The 24,414-nt window shown below is 38.2% G+C and overlaps 1 protein-coding gene across 2 annotated transcripts; it reads right to left on the bottom strand.

The window, feature by feature from the left end:
* Positions 1-8,272: 8,272 nt before the first annotated feature.
* On the bottom strand, positions 8,273-18,030 carry MTX3 (metaxin 3). Of its 2 annotated transcripts, XM_066381685.1 has the most exons (9): positions 17,934-18,030; positions 17,346-17,415; positions 16,719-16,795; positions 15,764-15,856; positions 15,077-15,259; positions 14,862-14,938; positions 14,012-14,169; positions 12,215-12,303; positions 8,273-8,668 (listed from the first exon to the last, which is right to left on the bottom strand). In XM_066381685.1, the coding sequence occupies exons 1-9, from the start codon at positions 18,012-18,014 to the stop codon at positions 8,558-8,560; spliced, it is 939 nt and encodes a 312-aa protein (XP_066237782.1). In that variant the 5' UTR covers positions 18,015-18,030; the 3' UTR covers positions 8,273-8,557. The 2 variants fall into 2 exon arrangements, with proteins under 2 accessions (XP_066237782.1, XP_066237783.1); XM_066381686.1 differs by lacking the exon at positions 12,215-12,303.
* Positions 18,031-24,414: the final 6,384 nt, after the last annotated feature.

The following is a 24,414-nucleotide window of genomic DNA, read 5'->3' as shown; positions in this document are numbered from 1 at the left end:
AAGATATAACCATTGTAAATATTTATGCACCTAATATAGGAGCACCAAATTTATAAAGCAGATTTTGATGGACATAAATGGTGAGATCAATAGCAGGGGATTTTAATACCCCACTAACATCAATGGATATATCCTCCAGACAGAAAATTAACAAAGAAACAGCAGCCTTAAATGACACACTAGATCAACTGGATTTAATAGATATCTTCAGAACCTTTCACCCCCAAAGGAGCAAATCTACATTCTTTTCAAGTACTCATGGTACATTCTCTAGGATAGGCCACATATTAGGGCATAAAATGAGTCTCAATAAATTTAAGAAGATTGAAATCATATGAAGCATCTTCTCAGATCACAATGGCATGAAACTAGAAATCAACTAAAATAGAAAAACTGAAAAACATTCAAACACTTGGAGGCTAAATAGCATGTTATTAAATAATAAAAGGGATAACAAGGAGATCCAGGAAGAAATAAAAAATTTCCTTGAAACAAATGAAAATGAACATACAACAACTCAAAATTTATGGGACACAGCAAAAGCAGTCCTTAGAGGGAAGTTCATAGCATTACAGGAATACCTTAAGAAGCAAGAAAAAACTCAAATAAACAACCCTGCATCTAAAAGAACTAAAAAAAAGAACAATAAATAAAGCCTAGAGGAAGTAGAAGGAAGGGAATAATAAAGATCAGAGTGGAAATAAATGACATAGAGACTAAAATCAATACAAAAGATCAATGAAGCCAAGAGCCAGTTCTTTGAAAAAGTAAATAAGATTGAGGAACCTTTAAACAAAATCATCAAGAAAAAAAGAGAGAGGACTCAAATAAATAAAATTAGAAATGAAAATGGAGAAGTAAGAACTGATACCGCTGAAATACAAAGGATTGTAAGAAGATACTAAGAAGATCTATATGCCAAAAAATTGGACAACCTAGGTGAAATGAATAAATTCCTAGAAACATACAATCTTCCAAGACTCAATCTGGAAGAATCAGAAAACCTAAACAGACTGATTACAACAAATGAAATTGAAACAGTTATCAAAAAAACTCCCAACAAACAAAAGTCCTGGACAGGATGGCTTCACAGGTGAATTTTACCAAATATTCAAAGAAGAACTAACACCTAGCATTCTTAAGCTATTTCAAACATTCAAGAGGAGGGAAGACTTCCAAGCTCCTTTTATGAGACAAACATTATCCTCATTCCAAAACCAGGTAAAGACACTACTGAGAAAGAAAACTATAGACCAAAATTGCTGCTGAACATGGATGCTAAAATTATCAACAAAGTATTAGCAAACTAGATCCAGCAATACATTAAAAACATCATACATCATGATCAAGTGGGATTTATGCTGGGGAGGCAAGGCTGGTACAATATTCACATGAATAAATGTGATTCATCACATAAAAAAAAGGGAAGAATAAAAATCATGATTATATCAATAGATGTAGAAAAAGCATTTGATAAAATCCAGCACCCATTTATGATCAAAACTCTCAGCAAAGTGGGAATACAGGGAACATACCTCAATATGATAAAGGCCATCTATAACAAACCAACAGCCAACATCATACTCAATGGGCAATAATTAAAAGCAATCCCCTTAAGATCAGGAACAAGGCAGGGGTGCCCCCTTTCACCACTCTTTTCAACATAGTTCTGGAAGTCCTAGCCACAGCAATCAGACAAGAAGAAGAAATAAAAGGCATCCAAATTGGAAAAGAAGAAGTAAAATTATCATTATTTGCTGATAACATGATACTGTACATAGAAAACCCTAAAGTCTCAGTCAAAATACTACTAGACCTGATAAGTGAATTCTGCAAGGTGGCAGGATATAAAATTAATATTCAGAAATCAGTGGCATTTTTATACACCAACGATAAGCAGTCTGAAAGAGAAATTAAGAAAACAATCCTCTTCACTAATGCAACAACAACAACAAAAAATAAAGTACTTAGGAGTAAATTTAACCAAGGAAATAAAAGACTTGTACTCAGATAATTATTGTATAAGACATTGAAAAAAGAAATCAAGGAAGATACAAACAAGTGAAAGCATATACCGTGTTAATGGATAGGAAGAATAAATATCATTGAAATATCTATATTACCCAAAACAATCTATAAATTCAATGAAATTTCTATTAAAATACTAATGGCATACTTCAAAGATATAGAACAAATATTCCAAAAATGTATATGGAACCAAAAAAGAACACAAATAGCCTCAGGAATCTTGAAAATGAAGAATAAAGTGGAAGGTATCACACTTCCTGACATCAAGTTATACTACAAGGCTCAAAACAGCTTGGTACTGGCATAAGAACAAATAAAAATGGAACAGAACAGAGAACCCAGAAATAAACCTATGCATTTATGGTCAATTGATATTTGACAAAGGAGGTAAGAGCATATAGTAGAGTAAAGACAGTCTCTTTAATATAAAGTGTTGGGAAAATTGGACAGGTACTTGCAAAAAAATGAAACTAGACCACCAACTTACACCATACACAAAAATAAACTCAAAATGGATAAAAGACTTAAATGTAAGTCTGGAAACCATAAACATCTTGGAAGAAAACTCAGGCAGCAAACTCTCCGATATCTCTCGTAGCAATATTTTTGCCAATTTATCTCCAAGGGCAAGTGAAATAAAGGACAAGATAAACAAATGGGACTATATCAAACTAAAAAGCTTTTGCACAGCAAAAGACACCATGAACAAAATAAAAAGACAACCCACACAATGGGAGAACATATTCTCCATATCTCTGATAAGGGGTTACTAACCAAAATTTGTAAAGAACTTGTAAAACTCAACACCGAGAATATAAACAATACAATCAAAAAATGGGCAAAAGAAATGAATGGATACTTCTCCAAAGAGGACATACAGATGGCCAATTGGCATATGAAAAAATATTCAATGTCATTAATCATCAGAGAAATGCAAATTAAAACCACAATGAGGTATCACTTCACACCTGTCAGAATGGCACTCATCAACAAAACAACACAGAGTAAGTGCTGGCGAGGATGTGGAGAAAAGGGAACCCTCTTGCACTGCTGGTGGGAATGCAGACTGGTGCAGCCACTGTGGAAAACAGTATGGAGATTCCTCAAAAAATTAAAAATGGAACTGCCTTTTGACCCAACCATCTCACTTTTAGAAGTATATCCTAAGAATACCAAATCACTGATTCAAAAGAAGAAATGCACCCCCATGTTTATTGCAGCATTGTTTATAATAATCAAGATCGGGAAACAGCCCAAGTGTCTGTCAGTGTACAAGTGGATTAAAAAGCAGTGGTACATATATACTATGGAACACTACGCAGCTGTGAAAAAGAAAGAAATCTTACCTTTTGCGATGGCATGGGTGGACCTGGAGATTATTATGCTAAGTGAAATAAGCCAGGCAGAGAAAGACAAATATCATATGATCTCATTTTATGTGGAATCTAATGAACAAAATGAAATGAGGAACAAAACAGAGGCAGAGGCAGGGTCACAGGGAGCAGAAGGACAGCTGTCGGAGGGAAGGGGGATGAAGGGATGGGATCAGAGAAGGTGAAGGGACTAGTAAAATTATATATACATAACACATAGATACAGACAACAGGACAGCAAGCCCCAGAGGAAAGGGGGGAGGGAGTTAGAGGTAGGGGGGCAAAAGGAGTATAATGGGGGACATGGGGGTGGGGGTGAGGTAGTTATATTGAGTGGCACACTTGAATTCACGTTAATACAATAAATTAAAATTAATAAAAATTTTTATACAACCATTATGGAAGAAAGTACGGTGGTTCCTCAAAAAACTGAAAATAGAACTACCTTATGACCCAGCAATCCCTCTACTGGGTATATACCCCTAAAACTCAGAAACATTGATATGTAAAGACACATGTAGCCCCATGTTCATTGCAGCACTGTTCACAGTGGCCAAGACATGGAATCAACCAAAAAGCCCTTCAATATAAGACTGGATAAAGAAGATGTGGCACATATACACTATGGAATACTACTCAGCCATAAGAAATGATGACATCGGATCATTTACAACAAAATGGTAGGATCTTGATAACATTACATGGAGTGAAATAAGTAAATCAGGAAAAACCAAGAACTACATGATTCCACACATTGGTGCATTGGTGGGACATAAAAACGAAACTAAGAGACATGGACAAGAGTGTGGTGGTTGGGGGGGGGGGGGAGGGAAGGAGGGAGAGGGGGAGAGGAGAGGGAAGGGCACAAAGAAAACTAGATAGAGGGTGATGGAGGACAATCTGACTTTGGGTGATGGGTATGCAACATAATTGAATGACAAGATAACCTGGACATGTTTTCTTTGAATATATGTTTATTTATTGGTGTCACCCCATTAACATTAATAAAAATTTATTTATAAAAAAAATTTTTTTTAAGGTAAAGTAAATGTAAATTCCACAGAGCTAAACAACAAAAAAGGCAAAAAATATAATTCTTAATGCCAACAACATATACAAAAGACCATCATCATAACCCAATTATACTCTGTGGCTTTGCTCAGGATTTGTTATATAACCAAACCAAGATAAAGTCAATTACTAAATCCCTATGAGCTTAAAACTAAAAGCACACAGACATGCTGCACCTTCTGCACTGAGTGGCCCTGGAGCTCATCCTGACACTGTGCAGTCAGAGGTCACATGGGAGAGCAAAGGACTGCCACCTGGAGACAGAACTCTGTTCAAATACTTGTCTCAAGAGTAAGCTCAGGTACCATAGGAAGAAAAATATAAACTTACAAACATTAAGTCCTAGATCTGTTTATATCCTAGGGAAAAGGGTTCTTGGTTTAGGTTGTTTTTTTCTTTTCTGGTAAGGCAAAACAGATCTGCAGAGCAGCGGTTTTCAACCAGTGTGCCACAAGAAATTTAAAATATGCAATACCTATTTAGTCAGGGGCACTGACATCTTTTCCTTTAGATAGTCAAATTAAAAAAATGACAACAGCCAACATACAATAGCTGTCTGGTGTGAATGAATCCAAATTATACTTTTTCTTTTCTTGTCAGAGTGGCAAAAAAACATTTTTTTGGTGTGGCAAAAAATTTTAGTAATTAGTCTATGTGTGCCATGAGATCAAAAAGGTTGACAATCACTGCTTTATACAATCAATTACAAACCTGAGTTGTTTGTTCCTTTAAACTCAAAGAGAAAATATATTACATTTAATTTATATTATATGTTTATTCTACTGGAAGTGAATGCTGCATACTATTTTTGGAGCAGTAAATTTTAAATCATAGGTTATATAACTCATGATAAAGTTATTGAATTAAACTTTTTAAAACCCTAATTTTATAATAAATTATAGTTACAACTTGCAAAAACAGTGTAAAGAAATTTTGTGTATTCATCACTCAGTTTTTTGTCTTGGCATTTATATTTTGGTTTTAAAGGGTTAAAATTTTTTGACAGCTTATGAAAAACTGTCAAAAAGAAAAGTCTAATAACCCTAGCAAATGTATGTTCTTGGAAGAGGCTCTAAGAAAATATACTACTGAGTTTATATTTTTATCACATGAAGCTACCAGTCTGGGTTTTCTGAAACACTATCACCCTTACCAACTTTTGCCTCTTTTGATGTCGTTTTTTTTCCCATTTTTGCAGACTTCTGAAAATTCTAACTTAGCTCTGACTGAAATAAGCTTCCCCACTCCTCAATGTTTATATATCTAGAAATATTAAATGAATAGAAATTACAAGTGGAAATCAAAATGCTTTGGATTTAATGTAAAATCTCCAATCCTCTAGTACCCAAAAAATAAATACAAACACCTCAGTTGAAATTGTTCTGCTTGTCAATATCAACATTTACAGGGGAAAGGAAGCACTGTGAAGGAAGGACTGGCCTCAATGTCCTTTACAGTTTCTTCAGTTATGAGAAGGGTCAGTCTTATAGATAGCTGATGATGGCTGATGTGGGATCTTTATCATATGGGAATTATCTAACCTATTTTCTAATCCTATACCACATACAATATAAACACATAGACCTTTTATATTATCCTCCACCTTCACCTCCAAAAGATAGTAGGTCAGAGCATTTTGTGTAAGACCTACTACACATTGTTGTGTATCTCAACAAACTCAAACTATACATGAAGAATATCCTGACAGGCTGATCACAGCTCTCTGTCCAGTCTGGAAAGTAGCTCCTTTCCAAGAACTTCCAAAATGTGCGGCACATGTCTGGAACAGTTTGAGCTCGGTTACAGATTCCTAGCATCTTATTGGCTCATACTGAAAAAGCTCAACTAGGTAAACCAACATATAAATATTCACCTATCTAAATCACATTTTGCATCTCAGAAAAAGTAGTCTGCAAGCATCATGGCCTATGTAGTGTAAGGCTAAAGGCAGTTCACAGCAGGAGTGACCAAAAGGAAATAAACTATATTTACAGTCATCTTCTCGACTTTTTAGGACAAATACTTGCTATTCTAAAATGACATCTTTTGATTAAACTTTCAACACATAAAACATTGCAGTATACTAACTGGCTGAAGTCTAGGTGTTGTAAGAACATGACCTCCCACATTCTTATAAGAACTTAAACACATTTTTCTTATTTATGGACATTAGTAGTTTATTGACAGAAAAGTTTACATAGCTCAGTATAATCTTTTGACTTTGCCTGTGGAGAAACTTGAAATTAAATTTACCATTCAATTTTATGATCTGTTAGAGTTGGTATAGCTCTTTTGGTCATAAACTTTTTATGTTCCCAAAACTAATTTTAATTCTCCTGTTTTACATGTGTTTGACAATGTAAGCCACTTCAAATTCTTTTTGGAAGTTTTAGTACAAATCATAACTGAAAATTACTAACCCTGACTGAAGCATAAACAGATGTTGATTAATATGCTAACCAACCTCCTCCAATAGACATCCATCCTAGAGAATAATCAAGTCCTCTGGTCATGCTTTTCATTATAGAATATTCATATGGGTTTTAGATTGCTGGAAACTATTTGAAGATCAACGTCTATCGCCAGCGTGCACACACTATCTCCCCCAACCTGTTGCAGAAGTTATTTAAAATTCATTAGTTACTTTCCAAAAATGCATCCAAACAGATAAACAAGGTTTTGAAGACCACCTTGTTTCTCACTTTCAAAAAATTTTTTACAAGGACTTAAAGACTCCTGTAAAAATAGCTACCTAAATACAGAACAAATTAAGAGGATGCAGGTCAAACACAGCTGAGCTCCACTCAGCTCAAATTAGGCAAGTCTTGGCTACAAAGCTGTTTTCTTAACATATGGGTTTCTGCAGGACGTGATAAGATTTGCTGAGCACCATAGTAATCTTTTAAGACACTAATCAAAAACATGGTCCTATATTTTAAAAATCTCAGAAGTGGTTTTATGACAACAGAAGCACCTCAGCCACTAAAATAAGGTTCTATTATTAGTCAAGTTACTTGCACAGCAAAGCCTTTAACAGTTCAGCAACCAATAAATAGAAATATTCTTAAAAATGTACTGCTATTCCCAATAATCCCATTGGACCCTTCAACTGCAGTTAAACTGCATAAAAATAATTAGTTGTCATAAAACTTTTGACTACATGATATGCTTATAAAAGAACACTGGTCTGAGCCGCGCATGATGAACTTGAACTGGCATACAGTAGGTACTTTCTATTACTCTGGTGGGGGTTCCTTTTGAGTGGTGTCTAAGAACTGGACAAGTTTCAATTAAGACTTTACAGCCTGACATAATAAAGATGACCAACTCATTCAGTTCTCCTGAAATCAATCCAAGAAAGAGATGACCAGAGTTAAAGACATACTACAAATACATAGTGTAAAGCTGCTGTGTTCACTCAATAAACTGAAAGAGCCCTTACTAACCTAGATTGACCACAACAGCAAATACTAATGTAATATTGAAGTGCTATAGTCAGACAAATATTATATATAACAACCTTTAATATTTATATATGGTACTAATCCCCCAAAGATTAGTCTTCTCATTGCTTTTTACAGTTAAATTCAGGCTTTTCTATGGAAGTAAATAGAATATTAGGATAACATATTTTTCCTAATGTCTAAAATAGGCATCATATTTCTAAACAGAAGAAAAAGGCCTCAGCCAAAGAGCCACATAGTAGATATTCATATTGGTCTAAAAACACTAAATTAATAAGTTAGCATGAATAAATTAAAGAGTGCACATAGAACAGAACTGAAGCTTTTGGTCAGCAACATGTGAAACCAAAGGCAAAAACTCTGCCAAGACTAAGGCAGGTTTCTATATACAGTACATGTTTTCTTCCCCCAAAGTTCATTTAGTAGCTCTGATGGTATTTAAAGTGCACTGCCAAGCTAAAATACAAGCTTCTTAATTTAAAAAAATAGATGTCATAGAAAATTTCTCTTGCTTTAGGGTCTTCCTTATACCTATTAATGGCATTATCTTTTTGTCATCACACACGTAGTATAAAAGATTACTGCAACAATCATGACTTTGGACACAAAGTGTGATATCTGTCAGGGTGACAGCCGTTGTAAGGAATCACTTTCTTCTGCTGCTGGAGTCAATTTAAGTGCTGGCAATTTCCGAGGAGGAAGTTGAGGGCTTTGGCGAAGATTGTCATCCATCTGTGGAAAGTACAAAAGGTACATCTGACTAATGGCTGTGGCACCACCTATGTGGATGGCAGCCTCCCCACCAAACTATAGTCTAGAAGAGCACAGAACCATATGTTGCTAGGACTGCCAGAGAAACCTTTTTCTTGCTAATAATCTCTCAAGAATTCTAAATGTCATACCTCAAATACCAGCTGACTCAGTATATGTATAAAAGTAATATGGCTCATCCTTGATGCCTTCACAGAATTACAGAAATTCCGCAAAATGAATATTTTGCTGAACTCAACCATAGCATGGCTTGGTTTAAGAGATCTTCTAGCCTGACCAGGCGGTTGCACAGTGGACAGAGCATTGGCCTGGGATGCAGATAACCCAGGTTCAAAGCCCCACGGTCACTGGCTTGAGCATGGGATCATAGATATGACTCCATGGTCGCTGTCTTGAGCCCAAGGTCGCTGGCTTGAACGAGGGGTCACTTGCTCTGCTGTACCCCCTGGTCAAGGCACATATGAGAAAGCAATCAATGAACAACTAAAGTGCATCAACAAAGAACTGATGCTTCTCATCTCTCTCCTCTTCTGTCTGTCCCTATCTTTCCCTCTCTCTGTCACAAAAAAAAGAGGTCTTCTAAGAGTAAAAGCAGTATTTCTGTTACATAATACTAAGCTCTAGTTTACAAAGTTGGCTCACATACAATATCTCAATTGATCTTCCCAACACCATTGTGAAGAAAAGAAAAAACCCAAATGCAATCATTCCCTATTTTACAGATTACCAAAATGAAGCTCAAAGTGGTTAAGGGATTTGCATTCAGTTGCAAAGCTAGTATCAAAGCTGAAATTTGAACCCAGCTCTTATTCCAGCACTATATACCTCATTGCCTCAATGAAAATACCCTGTATTCCATTCAAAAAAGACCAGCTCTTTCAGACTGAGAGTATTTAGACCAAGGAAGCTAGGAAAAGAGACAGAAAGAAGGGTACATTCTTTAGACTTAATCCAGAGGCATTCCAAACACTGAATCAGTTCTAAGTCTGCTCTAGAGAAACAAATTAATATGGAGCAGATTAAGAATATTTCCAAGAGTTGCAGACTTACCCTAAGGAGTACATTAGCATCCCTAGAAACACTAGGAGAGGGATTTAGAACTGAGTCAGATCTTAGAAAATGACTTTAACCAGAGCACCTTGCAAACAGAGCACAAGACTCAGGTCCTGGTGCTGAGCTCACTATCAGCTTAACTTCATAAAACACTTGAAGCAGCTGCCATCAAAGACCCAAAGCCAACAGAATACAGCAGCATCTTTTTACCCATTTATATGCATGTTTTTTAGAGTTTTAAATATGTGCAGAACAAAACTTTCCCTTATCTTCTCAAGATGCTCTTACAAAGCAGAGTGGAAATGTTTCAGCAGAGGTACACAGGGCTTGTAGAAAAGGGAAAAGAATAAAATATTAACTTTTATAATTTTTTTAATTTATTTATTCATTTTTTTTTAGAGAGGAGAGAGAGAGAGGGAGAGAGGCAGGGAGAGAGGGAGGGAGAGACAGAGAGAGAGAAGGGGGGAGGAGCTGGAAGCATCAACTCCCATATGTGCCTTGACCAGGCAAGCCCAGGGTTTTGAACTGGCGACCTCAGCATTTCCAGGTCAACGCTTTATCCACTGCGTCACCACAGGTCAGGCCATAAAATATTAACTTTTAATCTGCCAAGGAAAAAGTATCTCCAATGAACTACTTGAATCAGTTGTGTTAAGATGTATTTTTTTCTTGCAAAAACTAAGTTCCTAAAATACAACTTTTTTTAAACTCTAGATTTTTCACCTGACCTGTGGTGGCACAGTGGATAAAGCGTCGACCTGGAAATGCTGAGGTCGCCGGTTCAAAACCCTGGGCTTGCCTGGTCAAGGCACATATGGGAGTTAATGCTTCCTGCTCCTCCACCCCTTCTCTCTCCCTCTCTCTCTCCTTTCTAAAAAAAAAAAGAAAAAAAATGAATAAACTCTAGATTTTTTGTCCAAACAGTGAGAATTAGTAGCCATTAGGATTTGTTGCTCTAATGTCTTGTAGCAAACAGTGAACCAAACTGAAGAGCAAGTAGGAAAGGGTGGGGAGAGTGCTATCATATAGGGTCAGAAAACTTGCATATATTAGTGATGACCCAAGATCAAGTGTACAAATGGTGACAGGGACTCTTGGTTTCACTTTCTGCATGTGTCGGTTTTCATGGTTCTGTTTATATATGTCTGTCATGAAAACAGAACAGCCATTCCAGACAGCGGCAGTTATAAACTTGGTTACTACCATCACTACTAATGGATACATAATCTCATTCATGAATTATGAGTCAGATGACTGACCAATTGCAAAGCCCATGCTCGAGTCCAATTTCCAGGGTTCAAATAACCTCTCTAACTCTTGTCACCTGAGTGACCTTAGGCAAGTGACATAAGCTACTCTCAAAGCTTCAGTATACTTATCTGTACAATGTGGATGATAGAGGACCTGTACCCATAGAGCTGTTGTGAGGATTAAATGAGATAACTCATATAAAGCACATACAACACAATGCCTGTTACTGCTAGCCAGAGTTATTAGGCTACACTGTCCCATCATTTTTAGAAAGAATTAAGTATTTTTTATTTGTGTAAGTTAAAACCAAGTTTATCAGACACGGGAAAAATACACAACTCTCTTATATTTTTTCCAATAAGAATCACTCTTGAAATGTCCATTGTTGGCCTGACCTGTGGTGGCGCAGTGGATAAAGCGTTGACCTGGAAATGCTGAGGTCACCGGTTCGAAACCCTGGGCTTGCCTGGTCAAGGCACATATGGGAGTTGATGCTTCCAGCTCCTCCCCCCTTCTCTCTCTCTGTCTCTCCTCTCTCTCTCTCTCTCTCTCTCTCTCTCTCTGTCTCTCCCTCTCCTCTCTAAAATGAATAAATAAAAAAAAAAAAATAAAAAAATAAAAAAAAAAGAAATGTCCATTGTTGGCTCTCTCCCCTGCTCGTTTCTCAATAACTTTCACCAAATGAACATCCCCAAATGATAAAATATGCACACTGATAGAAATTTGTGGACAACATTTAGACCAGTGAAGGATAGGAAGGAGAAAATATAAAACAGTTCATGTGGAAGAAAGAACAAGACATCATAATACAATTAACAAGAAAGGATAAGCACAGATGCTTCCGAGGTCAAGAAATGTTGACCTTCAGACACAGAAGCAGACAAAGCAAACAGTGTTTTTGTCTTTTTTTTTTTAAGCCAGGCTTTTGGGTATCCTAACTTGAAAAATACTAATTGTATGTAAAAGTAAACCCAATACCATCATCAGATCTTTCCCCAAAGCAATTAGACCACTTCTGGCTTCAAAATACTATATTACACTATTCAACTTTAGTAAATGTATTTTTAAACAGCTTGCTGGGGGAAAAAATCCGTTTTTAAAAAAACTAAGAGAATAAATTTAATTTATAACCCAAACTACAATATTAATTGCAGAAAGAAAAATATTAAATTACTATTAAAACATGATTGAAGTAAACTCGACCTTTTCAATCAAGTTGGATTCCTTATTTACAAGTTGTGTGAGTTTCTGCAGATTTGCATCTACCATTTCTTGTCCAGCAGGAGAGATGCCTAAGGAGCCAGGGACAGAAATAAAAATGACAGGAAATTTGAAAGCCTTTAGAACTGTTTAGATTACAAGAATTTTGAGTCTATCCACTCTCCAAAGTGGCCCACCCTCTAAAAAAAGAAAAAAGAAAAGCCATTCTAGTGTTCAAAGGCAAACTTAAGTGGTAAAAAGTAAGCTCCAAAACCCTACTGTAAACAAAAGGACTAAATTTGTCCACAGAATAGACACTGTTGGCCAACTGTGATACAGTTAGCCAAAGTAATTCATTAGTAAAAAAGCACAGCAGTCCTCATTGCCTTCTCAAATTTAAGGTGTGCCTTTTCCCTACCCATTCCAAATAGATCTTTAGTTACAACTATCTGGGTAGCTTCCTAAGGCAGTGACTCCCAAACATATGTATCTACCTGTCATCCAAAGTACTAGGAGGGACTTTTAAAAATACAGATTCCTGGAACCGGTCCCTAAAAAATTTTCATTTGGTAAACATGGTGTAGGACTCAAGATTCTGTATCTGTCCTGTAGACAGGGTTGCCAACTACTGTTTCAAAGTAACAAGGTTGAACACTACTGAATTTCATGACTCCCAAACCAGTTAACTTCTCCCTATAAACAAAACACATAACCACCCATAAAAAATAAACTGTCACTCAGCCAGCTGTCCCCTTATAACTTCTGTTTCTTAAAAATACAATCTTTACCAACTCTCCCAATCCAAATTTAGTATCCCAATCACTCAAGCACAAAAACTCACACTCCCAACAAATCATATCCTGAATGAGAGGTGCCCTCTCTTTACTATACCTCCAGTCTGATGCAATCAGTTTTCAAGTAGTGGAATTATGGGGTGTACCTCACCAAAATCAATATGCTACTGATTTCTGTTCATGCAGAAAAATGCTAGAAGCAACATTTAGTGATTGCCCATTTACATTAGGAAAAATGCTATCTTAATAAATACCTCAATAAATACTTGTGGTTCAAGGCCCTGGCCGGTTGGCTCAGCGGTAGAGCGTCGGCCTGGCATGCGGGGGACCCGGGTTCGATTCCTGGCCAGGGCACATAGGAGAAGCGCCCATTTGCTTCTCCACCCCCCCCCCCGCCTCCTTCCTCTCTGTCTCTCTCTTCCCCTCCCGCAGCCAAGGCTCCATTGGAGCAAAGATGGCCCAGGCACTGGGGATGGCTCCTTGGCCTCTGCCCAGGCGCTAGAGTGGCTCTGGTCGCGGCAGAGCAACCCCTGGAGGGGCAGAGCATCGCCCCCTGGTGGGCAGACCATCGCCCCTGGTGGGCGTACCGGGTGGATCCCAGTCGGGTGCATGCGGGAGTCTGTCTGACTGTCTCTCCCTGTTTCCAGCTTCAGAAAAATACAAAAAATAAATAAAAATAAATAAATAAATAAATAAATACTTGTGGTTCAATCTTTCTGAAGAAAAGGACCCACTTCAAAAGGGCATTTAAAAAAGAACAAGAAGCAAGAAATATACAAAATCCAAAAGAATAGGCAAAGGGCAAATATTCATTTCTTATTTAAATTAAGAACTAACATGTGGGAATAAAGTTAGAAAAAATGCAACTTTTTGAAGTGTTATAAGCCAGCATTTAAAAACAATATACAAATTTCTTTAATAAGTAATGAATCATGCTTTCACATCCTTAAGAAAATATGCAAATAGTCTATACAAACAAAGATTAGCTGAAAATGAGCCAGCTTACCTCCAAGATGAAGCCTAAAATAACTGTTTAGGATGTCATCACAAAAGCGACACAGATTGGAGAGCTGTTTCAAATGTCCTTGTAACTGGACTTTAGGGAAGCATACTTTATAAAGAGGTGCAAGAAAACCAAACACATAGGCGTCCAAGGTAGAAGGTCTAAAAATAAATTCAGGATTTTTTAAAGGCACATAAGAAAATATTAACTTGGGATTATTAAAATTTTTTCTCAAATTTATTAGTCAATTTTGAAGTATATAATATAGTCTCTTAAATGATTTACTACCCATTTTAGTTTATAATAATGATGCAACTAAGATTTTATTCAGTAGTTTTTCTTCATACAGGCAGACCCTGGGTTATAAACAAGATAGATTCTATAGGTTTGAAAATGTTTAAGTATTTATATACACAGAATGGTAAAAATCAATACTATATTAAGACAAACATCTGTCTAAATTGTATTTAATAGGTACATGTACCTGTTTCAACTTACAGACAAAAGTCAGCTTAAGAACAAACCCACAGAACCTACCTTGCCTGTAACCCGCAGACTGCCTGTACTCATATACTATTTAGAAGAAAACTTAGTTGTATATTAAAGATTCATTTTTATAGACACTGGAGACAGGATAAGAATAGTCTTAGATGTTTTCAATTCACATATGCAGTATATTAAGTCAATGTTAGATTTCCACTAACAGAAAGTTTCCCATAGTAAAAATCCACTAAATATTTTTAAGTGAAAAACTCATTGGGGGAGAGGGAAGACAAGGGAACTTGCTTTAAATAACTGCTCACTGAATATATGCACACAAAACTTTAAAATGATTTTTAAGGAATGTACTCACGTGTCTCCAAAGAAAAACTGAGATGTTCCCAATCTGTTTGACAGAAGGTTTAGGCACTCCTTGGCATCTCTGTATATCTAATAAGGATGACAATATATCTCAGAGATTGGAAAGATGCTCTAGAACTCCTTGGGTATCTATAGATAAGTTCATCTCTACTCTCTCTCTCGCCCTCCTTGAAAGGGCCATGGCTCTGACAGTAACCATGACCATACCTGTGCCTCCACTTCTCGGAGGTGGTAGAGGGGAGGCTCTCCTCTGGTCAGTAAAATCCGAGTCAGTGCTCCCTTAGACATTCTTCTAGGAAGGATCAAACTCAAGGGAAAGGGAATTCGTGAAGCAAACCATGGCTTTGTCACAGTAAAGTAATTGTCACTCTCAACCCAGAATGTATGAAGCTGCAAAAGAAGGAGGAAAAAGCACTACAGGATGTTCTTTTATTAAAAGAAAGATCACTCAATCAATGTGTAAGTTTTTCATAAACATCTTGGCATAACGTGACTTCATACATTTTTAAAAAATTTTAAGTTAGACTCAGGATTAAAGAAAACTTGAAACATCGCTTCTGTTGATTAGTGTATCCCAGGCACCCAGAACAAGGCCCAACACATAGTAGGTGCTCAATAAATATTTGCTGAATGAATGGATTACAATTCAACCAACTCTATACATGGAACAACAAACTCCATCTTCCATGAAGAATTTTTATTCCAAAATAACAGTATCTTTCCCTTTATTGTTTTATATCTAACAGAATCCTGTTTTGCAGACACAAGAAAGAATCAAGATTAAAATATAAATGAAATTTCCTCTCTTAAGCCTTTTTCATTATTTTTCTTCTAAGTAGACTAAGTACATGTTTAGTAGATCATTAAAATATTGTAATAGTTACCAATGCTCACCACTGCAGGAAGAAGCTTCTCTTCAAGGAGAGCAATGTAAGCCAGTGTGTCTGCCCCTTGTTTTGCTGAAAGTTCATAATCAGCATTATATTTCTATTAAAAAAAATTTTTTTTTAAACTTCAGAAGTCAAGAACATCTCAAAACAGCAAAGCTAAATAAATTAGGATTCCTATTATGTCTTCCTCAAAAATGGCAAACATAATGTTAAAAGGGAGAATGAGAAATACAAATTTAGTGATAAATGCTGCCTAATGCAAATCAAGTTCTTAGCACAGTATCATGCACACAGGTCAATAATTGTTATGATTTGTTTTGTTTTGTTTTTGTTTTTTTAGCATGCAAGAGAGAGAGGTACAGACAGGGATAGATCAACAGGAAGGGAGAGAGATGAGAAGTATCAATTCCTGGTTGCAGCACCTTAGTTGTTCAATGATTGCTTTCTCATGTGTGCCTTGACCAGGGGTCACTGGCTTGAGCATGGGATCATATACATGACCTCATGGTCACTGTCTTAAAGCTGGCTTGAGCAAGGGGTCATAGGCTCAGCTGGAGCCCCCTTCACCCAGTCAAGGCACATATGAGATATGACATATCTCGGATGTCATAACCAACACAAAATTTGTAGCACATATGTAACTAAAATGGATAATCATATCAATAAGTGTAATAGCAAAGATGGCTAAATGAATCTGCTGATATCTAAACTTCAATAAAATCCAAGGAAAGTGCATGAAAATATAAATTGACTATACCTCACTTTATAACTATCAATTCATGATACAACCCATGATTTAGAGCAGTAATTCTTTTTATATCAGACCCAGGTATCTCCAATTGTCTACTGACTTAGCAAAAAAATAATTAAAAAAAAAAAAACCCTGCCAACCTTACAATGTGTTTTTTAAAGCAACATGTAGGGATCAACAATCTACTTCTTCAAAAGGAACCACCCACCTGTTTTCTTAAAAAGTTTAGAATTTTTGCTGGTTGAGAAACAACGTTGTCTTCAGTTGTCAAAATTGGCACATCTCCTATAATCAAGAAAACAGTTTACATACAAAGAAACAGTTCTATTTCCTCTTAGAGGTTCCAATACTCTAGAAATTAAACCAATTGCACATTTGGGGGGGGGGGGGATGAGTTTCACAAAGAGCAATTCTAGAGAACATTTTCATGTCTCAAAATTCCACTGATCAAGCCATAAGCAACACACAGCCAAGGTCGTGGTAAAAAGAAACTCTAAGAAATGATGACATGGGGGGGGGGGGGGGGAATGATGACATTGGAGGGGAGGGGGTTGAGAGAGGGGAGGGGCACAAAGAAAACCCGTTAGAAGGTGATGGAAGACAATTTGACTTTGGATAATGGGAATGCAGCATAATCAAATGTCAAAATAACCTAGAGATGTTTTCTCTGAACATATGTACCCTGATTTATCAATGTCACCCCATTAAAATTAATTTAAAAAAAAAGAAACTAAAATCCCAAAGTACTCCATGGCTATATGCCTCTGAGCTTTAAAGGGAGTAGGGAGAGGCCCTTAATGAAGGCCAGAAAGTGTATTTAAAGTTTACACTGTACCTCTTGAACCTCTCCAGGTGTTATCTATGACATTGACTTTCAAGGGTGCACCAGAAAATTTGGCGTAAGCCTGAAACAGAGTTTGCAATAAAACATTTTAGACTGAAGACGTAATGCAAATCTGCAGAGCTGCTTGACCTCACAGCCCAGCTCCCAGAAGGCAGAAACGTCCGACAGGGGGGCGCGTCCCTTCCCAGTTCTCAGGCGGATCTCTAGCCGGGGGAGCACGCGCGCCACTACCCGGCGGTCCGGAACCTTGTTTCCCAGGAACTCCAGGGGATGCAGCGCGGGGCGCGTTCTCGCGCGCGCGACCGCGCCTTCGGCCTTTCACTCCACGGCCCAGAGAGCTTTGCAAAGCTTAGAATAAGAACTATGAGCCAAGCGGAGAAACGATGGGTCTCCCGCCACGCTTCGGCGGGGTCACAAGCCAGCTGCAACTCATCCACTGCAGGAATCCCAGGGCGGTGCCGCGAGCAGCGGGAAGCGAGCAGCGGGAAGCGAGCAGCACTACGGCTGGCCTCAGCCCGGCAGGAACCACCACAAGCCCCGCCCCTTCTTTCCCGCCCCTGGCGCGAGAGGCGGCCTCACCATTACCACCAAGGACTCGCTGTGTACCGATGGGAGCCCCCAGCCCCCTCCCCAGCAACTGAGCTCCAAGGAGGCCGCCATCTTGCCGGGGCCAACGTTTGCTATCCCGGAAGTACCTTGCTTCCCAATTTCCGGCAGGTGGAAGGGCGGGGCGAGAGGCAGGAAAAGTGCCTTTGGACTCCTTAGAGATGCAGAAAGGGACACTGGTCGTTAAAAGCGCGCTTAGAATCAGGGGTTAGGAATCCTGGGCCTGGAGTCAGGCTCACCAGTCATTCCTTAAATATTTATTGGATGCCTGTTGTATCCCAAACCCTTTAGCCTAAGCTAACTTGTTTGTAAAATAGATAAGACAGTTTATTTACAAGACTGCTATGTTTAAAATTATGACATGGGGCATACAGTAGGCATTTAATAATTGTTCAACCTCTTCCCCCATATTTGGCCTCTGCCTCTTTCCACTCTCAGTCTCAGGTATGTCATCCTCATGTTAACTTGCTCCACCTTCCTTGAAAGTAACCCTATTCCTGAAATTTATTAGGTGAATTTTGCTTTCCTTTGATATGAAATCTGTTTCTTCACTGCCACTGCTCCCTCAAAAATGAGCTTAACTGTCACCTTCCCTGGGATGATTTTACAAAGTTAAAACTTATAAGTTCTGCAGCCCCTTGTATATACTGTACTTAAACTGTAACTTCTATCCCTAGATACAACCCTTTTGCCCCTTTGAAGACAGGACAAGGCTGGCTCGACAGAAGTGAGAACTATGCAGTTGCATAGGGCCCTGTGCTTAAGAGGGCCCACACTTGACTTAATGTCTTGCTGTCATCATCTTAAAATTCTTAATACTTTTTCAAAAGGGGGCTCTGTGTTTTTATTTTCAACTGGGCCATGCAAATCACATAGCCATTTTGTCTGTGGGCCTAATGGGCATCAACTAAATAATTCTTAAATATCAACTGACAGTTTCTCAGGAAAACTATTAAAAAGAAAAAATGGGCCTTGGGAATGCCATGATCCTAACATGCTTACTGGGTCGTGGAGTTGGGACTCTGGTGCTGTGTCTTCTTTCTAGAAGCACAGAACTCTTTCTGGAATACCCTCCCAGTCATTCCTCTGAGTTTTTTCCTTTCCCCTGTCCAACTGAGATAGATAGGTCCCCTTAAACAACTGAGAGCTCAAAAGAAATCTCTGCAGATTTTCATAAACTTACAATTCAACAAATAATTGTTAGGCACTCCCTTACTGTTTATATATCCATCTAAACTACAGTGTCAGTCTTCTAAAATATTTTGTCATGTTTCAAAGGCAAGAGTTCTCAGAAATAGGAAGGGAAAAGTGTGCCAAAAGATGGGAATTCATTAATAATACGGTGTAATTGGGAAATGCTTAACATATGTATTATTAAAACTAAATAGCAATATACTTATTAAGATGCCACTGTATTCAAGATACTGTAAGGTTCTGGGAAAATACAAAGATAAATGTAACACAAATTATGTCCTCAGGAGTTTATAGTCTACGAAAGAGACATACAACTAAGTGTTATCATGAGTAAAGTTAGAGATATAAATAAAATTCTATAGAAGCAAATCAGAGATGATGCCTCCTCTGTGGGATTAATGGAGGCTATTTGTTCAGTTTTCAGTAAACAGAAGGTAATTCCACTTTCAGATTCAAGTAATGGGACCTCCCTGTTTTGAAGGTTAAAACTGCAAGCCATAAATCTCAGAGTCCATATACTACAATCAGGCATTTTAAATATCATACATAAAGAATGTGGATTCCCTGGGTCTTGTTTGCAGGGCAAAGGGGGTAAAAGTGGATGCACATTTCTTGTGGACACATAATTTCTAAGATCAGCCTTCTTCCTTATTGCTGTTGTTACAAATGGCAACTTCATTTGCTTTAAAGAGAAATTAAATCTCTTAACATTGGATTAGGACAGAGAATAGCATGCTATTGCATCTGATGAGAGAACCCTTCCCACTGGTTTATTTGTGCCTATTTAATAGCAGTCTTTTATTGCTGCAGTTTCTCTTAAGGGTCTGTATTTGCTAGATTGAATTTTAAAACCCTAGTACAGCTGATTTCACAACCAGGATTAATATTGTTGCAGAGAACAACACAGAAAGCTGAAACCTTCAGGAATTATGCCTGGGATGGGTAGTTGGCCCCTGTGTCTTTTTGTGGCTGCTAAAGAGTGTTGCTCAGAGTTTATCAAAATAATTTCATATTTATACCAGGAAACACTACATATCTGCAAAATATTCATGTATGTGTGGGATGGCTTGACTCACAGCTTTTTAATGAGTATTCCAGACAATGTTTTCCCTCAAAAAGAAATATTATTTTTCAAACGATGGACATTAAAAATGACTTCATGTAGTGATAGTCATCTAAACTCAGGGGATCTGACCTTGGCATCTATTCTTATCCCTCATGTATTTCCTAACTTGGGAGCTATGGTACAGGTTCTGTTAGGATCTGTTTATCTGGGTGATTAAGTATCTGTGAAATGGTGCTGTCAGCAAAGATGAAAGGTTTGTGAAAAGTGGTCATGCAGTATAAGCCCTTATGGGAAAGTTAAACTAGAGAGCCTTGAATATCCTTTTCAACTCCAAACTTCAATAATTCAATTCCATGTCCAGATACAGAATCCTTGGGGAGGAAAAAAACAAACACTGAATGAAATTCAGGACAGCTGGTTTCCTGACTAAGCCTCCAATGAGCTATATGACCTTGTGCCAATCACTTTACCTTTATTCTTTAACTCAGTCCCTTATAAATCAAAGGTTCTTTTAGCTCTGAGATATTACCATTCTATGTGTAATGAACATTTAATAATAGTTGACATTCATGGAGTAATTTCTTTTTTTTTAAGTGAGAAGAGAGATAGACTCCCATATGTGCCCCAACTGGGATTCACCCAGCAAACCCCGTCTGGGGCCAGTGCTCTGTGTATCTGGGGCCATGCTCACAACTGAGCTATTTTTAGCACCTGAGGTAAAGGCTCCACAGAGCCATCCTCAGCACCCAGGGCTACTGTGCTCAAACCAATCAAGCCATGGCTGTGGGAGGGGAAGAGAGAGTGAGATAAGAGGGGAGGGGGAGGAGAGGAGAAGCAGATGGTTGCCTTTCCTATGTGCCCTGACTGGGAATCAAACCTGGGATATCCACATGTCGAGCAGACATTCTACCACTGAGCCAACCTGCCAGGACCCATGGAGCAACTTCTATATGCCAGAAATTGTTTGGCATATCCAACATAACTTACTAGATCTTTATAATGACATCATGTGGTAAGTACTGTTATGTTCCTGTATTTTGAAGAAAGGGAATTAATACACAAAGGTGATAATTAAACTTCCTAAGGTCATCTAGCCAATAAGGTGTTAGAGCCAGGTTTGAACCCAGCCAGTCTGGGCTTATATTCTTAACCATTATGTCAAACTGCCTGTAGCCTCCTAAGTGATCAATTGAAAATCCTAGTTTCACTCACACTGGAATTATCAATGCCATGATATTGCCACCATTACTTGTTTCAGTAGTATTTGTTTAGTACTGAGCCATTAAATAAGTTCATTAAGCAACTTCTGCATGTCCAGCACACTGCTCAGCTGTCAGGGAATAAAAATTGATGTTCATACTTTTCAGATGGATAGTTGATAAAACAAGGCCTACATATTTGAGGTAACTATAGATAATTAAGAGATACCATTTTCTCAAGCAGGTCACAAGTTCATTGTGGTTTTAGACAAAGGCTTTAATGTACTGAAATGCAGGGCAAAGGCCTAATGGAAGAATTAGGACTTTAACTGTCCTTGAGGGGTGGGTTTAGCTTGGCACAGAAGAAGGCATTCCACATGGACTAAGCTAAGGTATAGAGATGGAATGACTGTTAGCAAAGAATCTGAAGTCAAGGAAATGGATGCTGGATACAATAAAAAGTTGGAGACTGAACAATAGATTGTTGACTACCTAACTTAAGAATCAGAATTAGTGATATTGGAAGGCATGGGGATATGGAGTTTTGAGGAGGTAAAAAAAAAAGAAGAAGAAGAGTAAAAGTCTAAATATCATACAATATTAGTGGATTCAAATTGTCATGGATGGAAGGTAGAATGCTATCACTGCATAGACACCATAGGAGGAAGTGTATTTTGAACACATAAATTGTATTAAATTAAGCAAAATGTTGTGGAAAATGAAAGAGATGCTACTGAATAACTTTAGAAAGAAGAAAGTTACCTGGCACCTCTGCACCAAGCAATGTTCACTGACTGGCTTGTTAGAAATCAAACTGCAAGGGGTCACTGGAAAAATTTGTATTAGAAATAAGGGCAGTTATAGGATTGGGAGGAATGTGGCAGAAATACAGGAAGGAAAGAAACAGGACAGTAAAAGAAGACCCAAGATAAAGTTGTTGAAGGAAATAACAGTAAATCTATATATAGATGAAGAAAAAATTGACTACTAGTGGGCAAAAGCCTTAAGATGATAGCAAAAGCCTGACCTGGGGTGGCGCAGTGGATAAAGCGTCGACCTGGAAATGCTGAGGTCGCCGGTTTGAAACCCTGGGCTTCCCTGGTCAAGGCACATATGGGAGTTGATGCTTCCTGATCCTCCTACCCTTCTCTCTCTGTCTCCTCTCTCTCTCTCTACCTCTCTCTCTCCTTTCTAAAAAAAAAAAATTAATAAATAAAATTTAAAAAAAAAATTAAAGATGATAGCAAGAAAAGGGATAGGATCCTAAGAATTACTCTAAATAGTATGAGCAGTGGAGTTGGCATTGAAAATGAGTAACATGCTTTCTCTCTGACACTGAGTGAATTTTCAAGGGGCACATGGGATGCTGAGTTAGCTCAAATCTGTTACATTTAAACTTCCCTGTTACATTAGGAGAAAAATCAAAGGAGCCTGAGAGAAAGACATTTGGCTTTGAAAAGAGAATGTGCCAGGGAGTTAGTAAAAAGTGAATGAAGAATTGCTGGCAGTGGCAAAAGTTAAATTTAAATTAGTATGAAAGAGATTAATCAAGTGAGAGTCATGGGCAGGTTAATAATTAGGTGCCCTTTCCAACAGATATTCTTTAACTACATATTTATTCAACCTTTTTAAAAAAAATGGACATGAGGCCCTGGCCGGTTGGCTCAGCGGTAGAGCATCGGCCTGGCATGCAGGGGACCCGGGTTCGATTTCCAGCCAGGGCACACAGGAGAAGCGCCCATTTGCTTCTCCACCCCCCCTCCTTCCTCTCTGTCTCTCTCTTCCCCTCCCGCAGCCAAGGATCCATTGGAGCAAAGATGGTCCGGGCACTGGGGATGGCTCCTTGGCCTCTGCCCCAGGCGCTAGAGTGGCTCTGGTCGTGGCAGAGCGACGCCCCGGAGGGGCAGAGCATCGCCCCCTGGTGGGCAGAGCGTCGCCCCTGGTGGGTGTGCCGGGTGGATCCCGGTCGGGCGCATGCGGGAGTCTGTCTGACTGTCTCTCCCTGTTTCCAGCTTCAGAAAAATACAAAAAAAAAAAAAATGGACATGAGATAAGCTAGAGAACGTAACGGGATCAATTTACATCTTACCAATTCTGTCTGTTAGACGTTCTATGTGGTGACCTAGCCTTAGCATCCCTTAAAATTTGGTCCTGAGAATGATGTAAAGAAGAGGGAGGAAGGGGTCTTAGGAATTTCCTTAGGAATTTAAAGAAGGTGGAATCTATAACTTCAGCAGTGGGGCTCAGCCATCTTTCAGTCTAGCTAAGGTTGCACAGTTGCGTAGAGTCCTCCAATGGTACTTTGCTACTCAGGAGTGTAGGTGGGGAGCCAGGTTCTTTTATTCACTTGGTATCCACATTATCAGCAGTGATATATATTAAAAGTGATTCATTTTGCTCCTCCAGCATAATGAACCTGTTGTCTGTGTTTTGTTAAAAAGGATTAAATAAAAAAAATATATTATCTTCTGACAGTAATCAATTTATGTAAAAACAGAAATATTATATTGTAAAAGTGAGGATATTAAAGGGTTCTAAGTGGAAAGGTTTCTATACTCCATTAAAAGTGATAAAATGTCATATACCAGAGAGAGAGAGGAGCATCAACTCACCATTCCACTTAGTTGTTCCATTTAGTTGTGCACTCATTGAATGCTTCTCATCCATGCCCTGACTAGGAATTGAACCCATGACCTAGGCATGCTGGGACAACACTTTGTCCCCTGAGCCACCCAGCCAGGGCCAATATTGTCCAGTTTTAATAGAGCTGTATTCCTTTTACAGATTAATAGGCTACCATTAATAATGAAGTACAAACGAGCACTGCTTGTGAAATCTTGCCATGTGGAGAAGTGGAGTTTCATTACTGAGGGATTCTTCACTTTATACATAAGTTGCTTTTAATAGCAAACTGCCCTAGCATTTAAAAATAGTCCATCTATATAAATTCTACCTATGAAAAATTATATCAATTATGTAAAATGACACATATCTG

The sequence above is a fragment of the Saccopteryx leptura genome, chromosome 4 (assembly GCF_036850995.1).
Source record: "Saccopteryx leptura isolate mSacLep1 chromosome 4, mSacLep1_pri_phased_curated, whole genome shotgun sequence".
NCBI classification, from domain to species: domain Eukaryota; kingdom Metazoa; phylum Chordata; class Mammalia; order Chiroptera; family Emballonuridae; genus Saccopteryx; species Saccopteryx leptura.
Note: the sequence above shows the minus strand (reverse complement) of the source record. Positions and strands in the feature narration are given on the sequence as shown.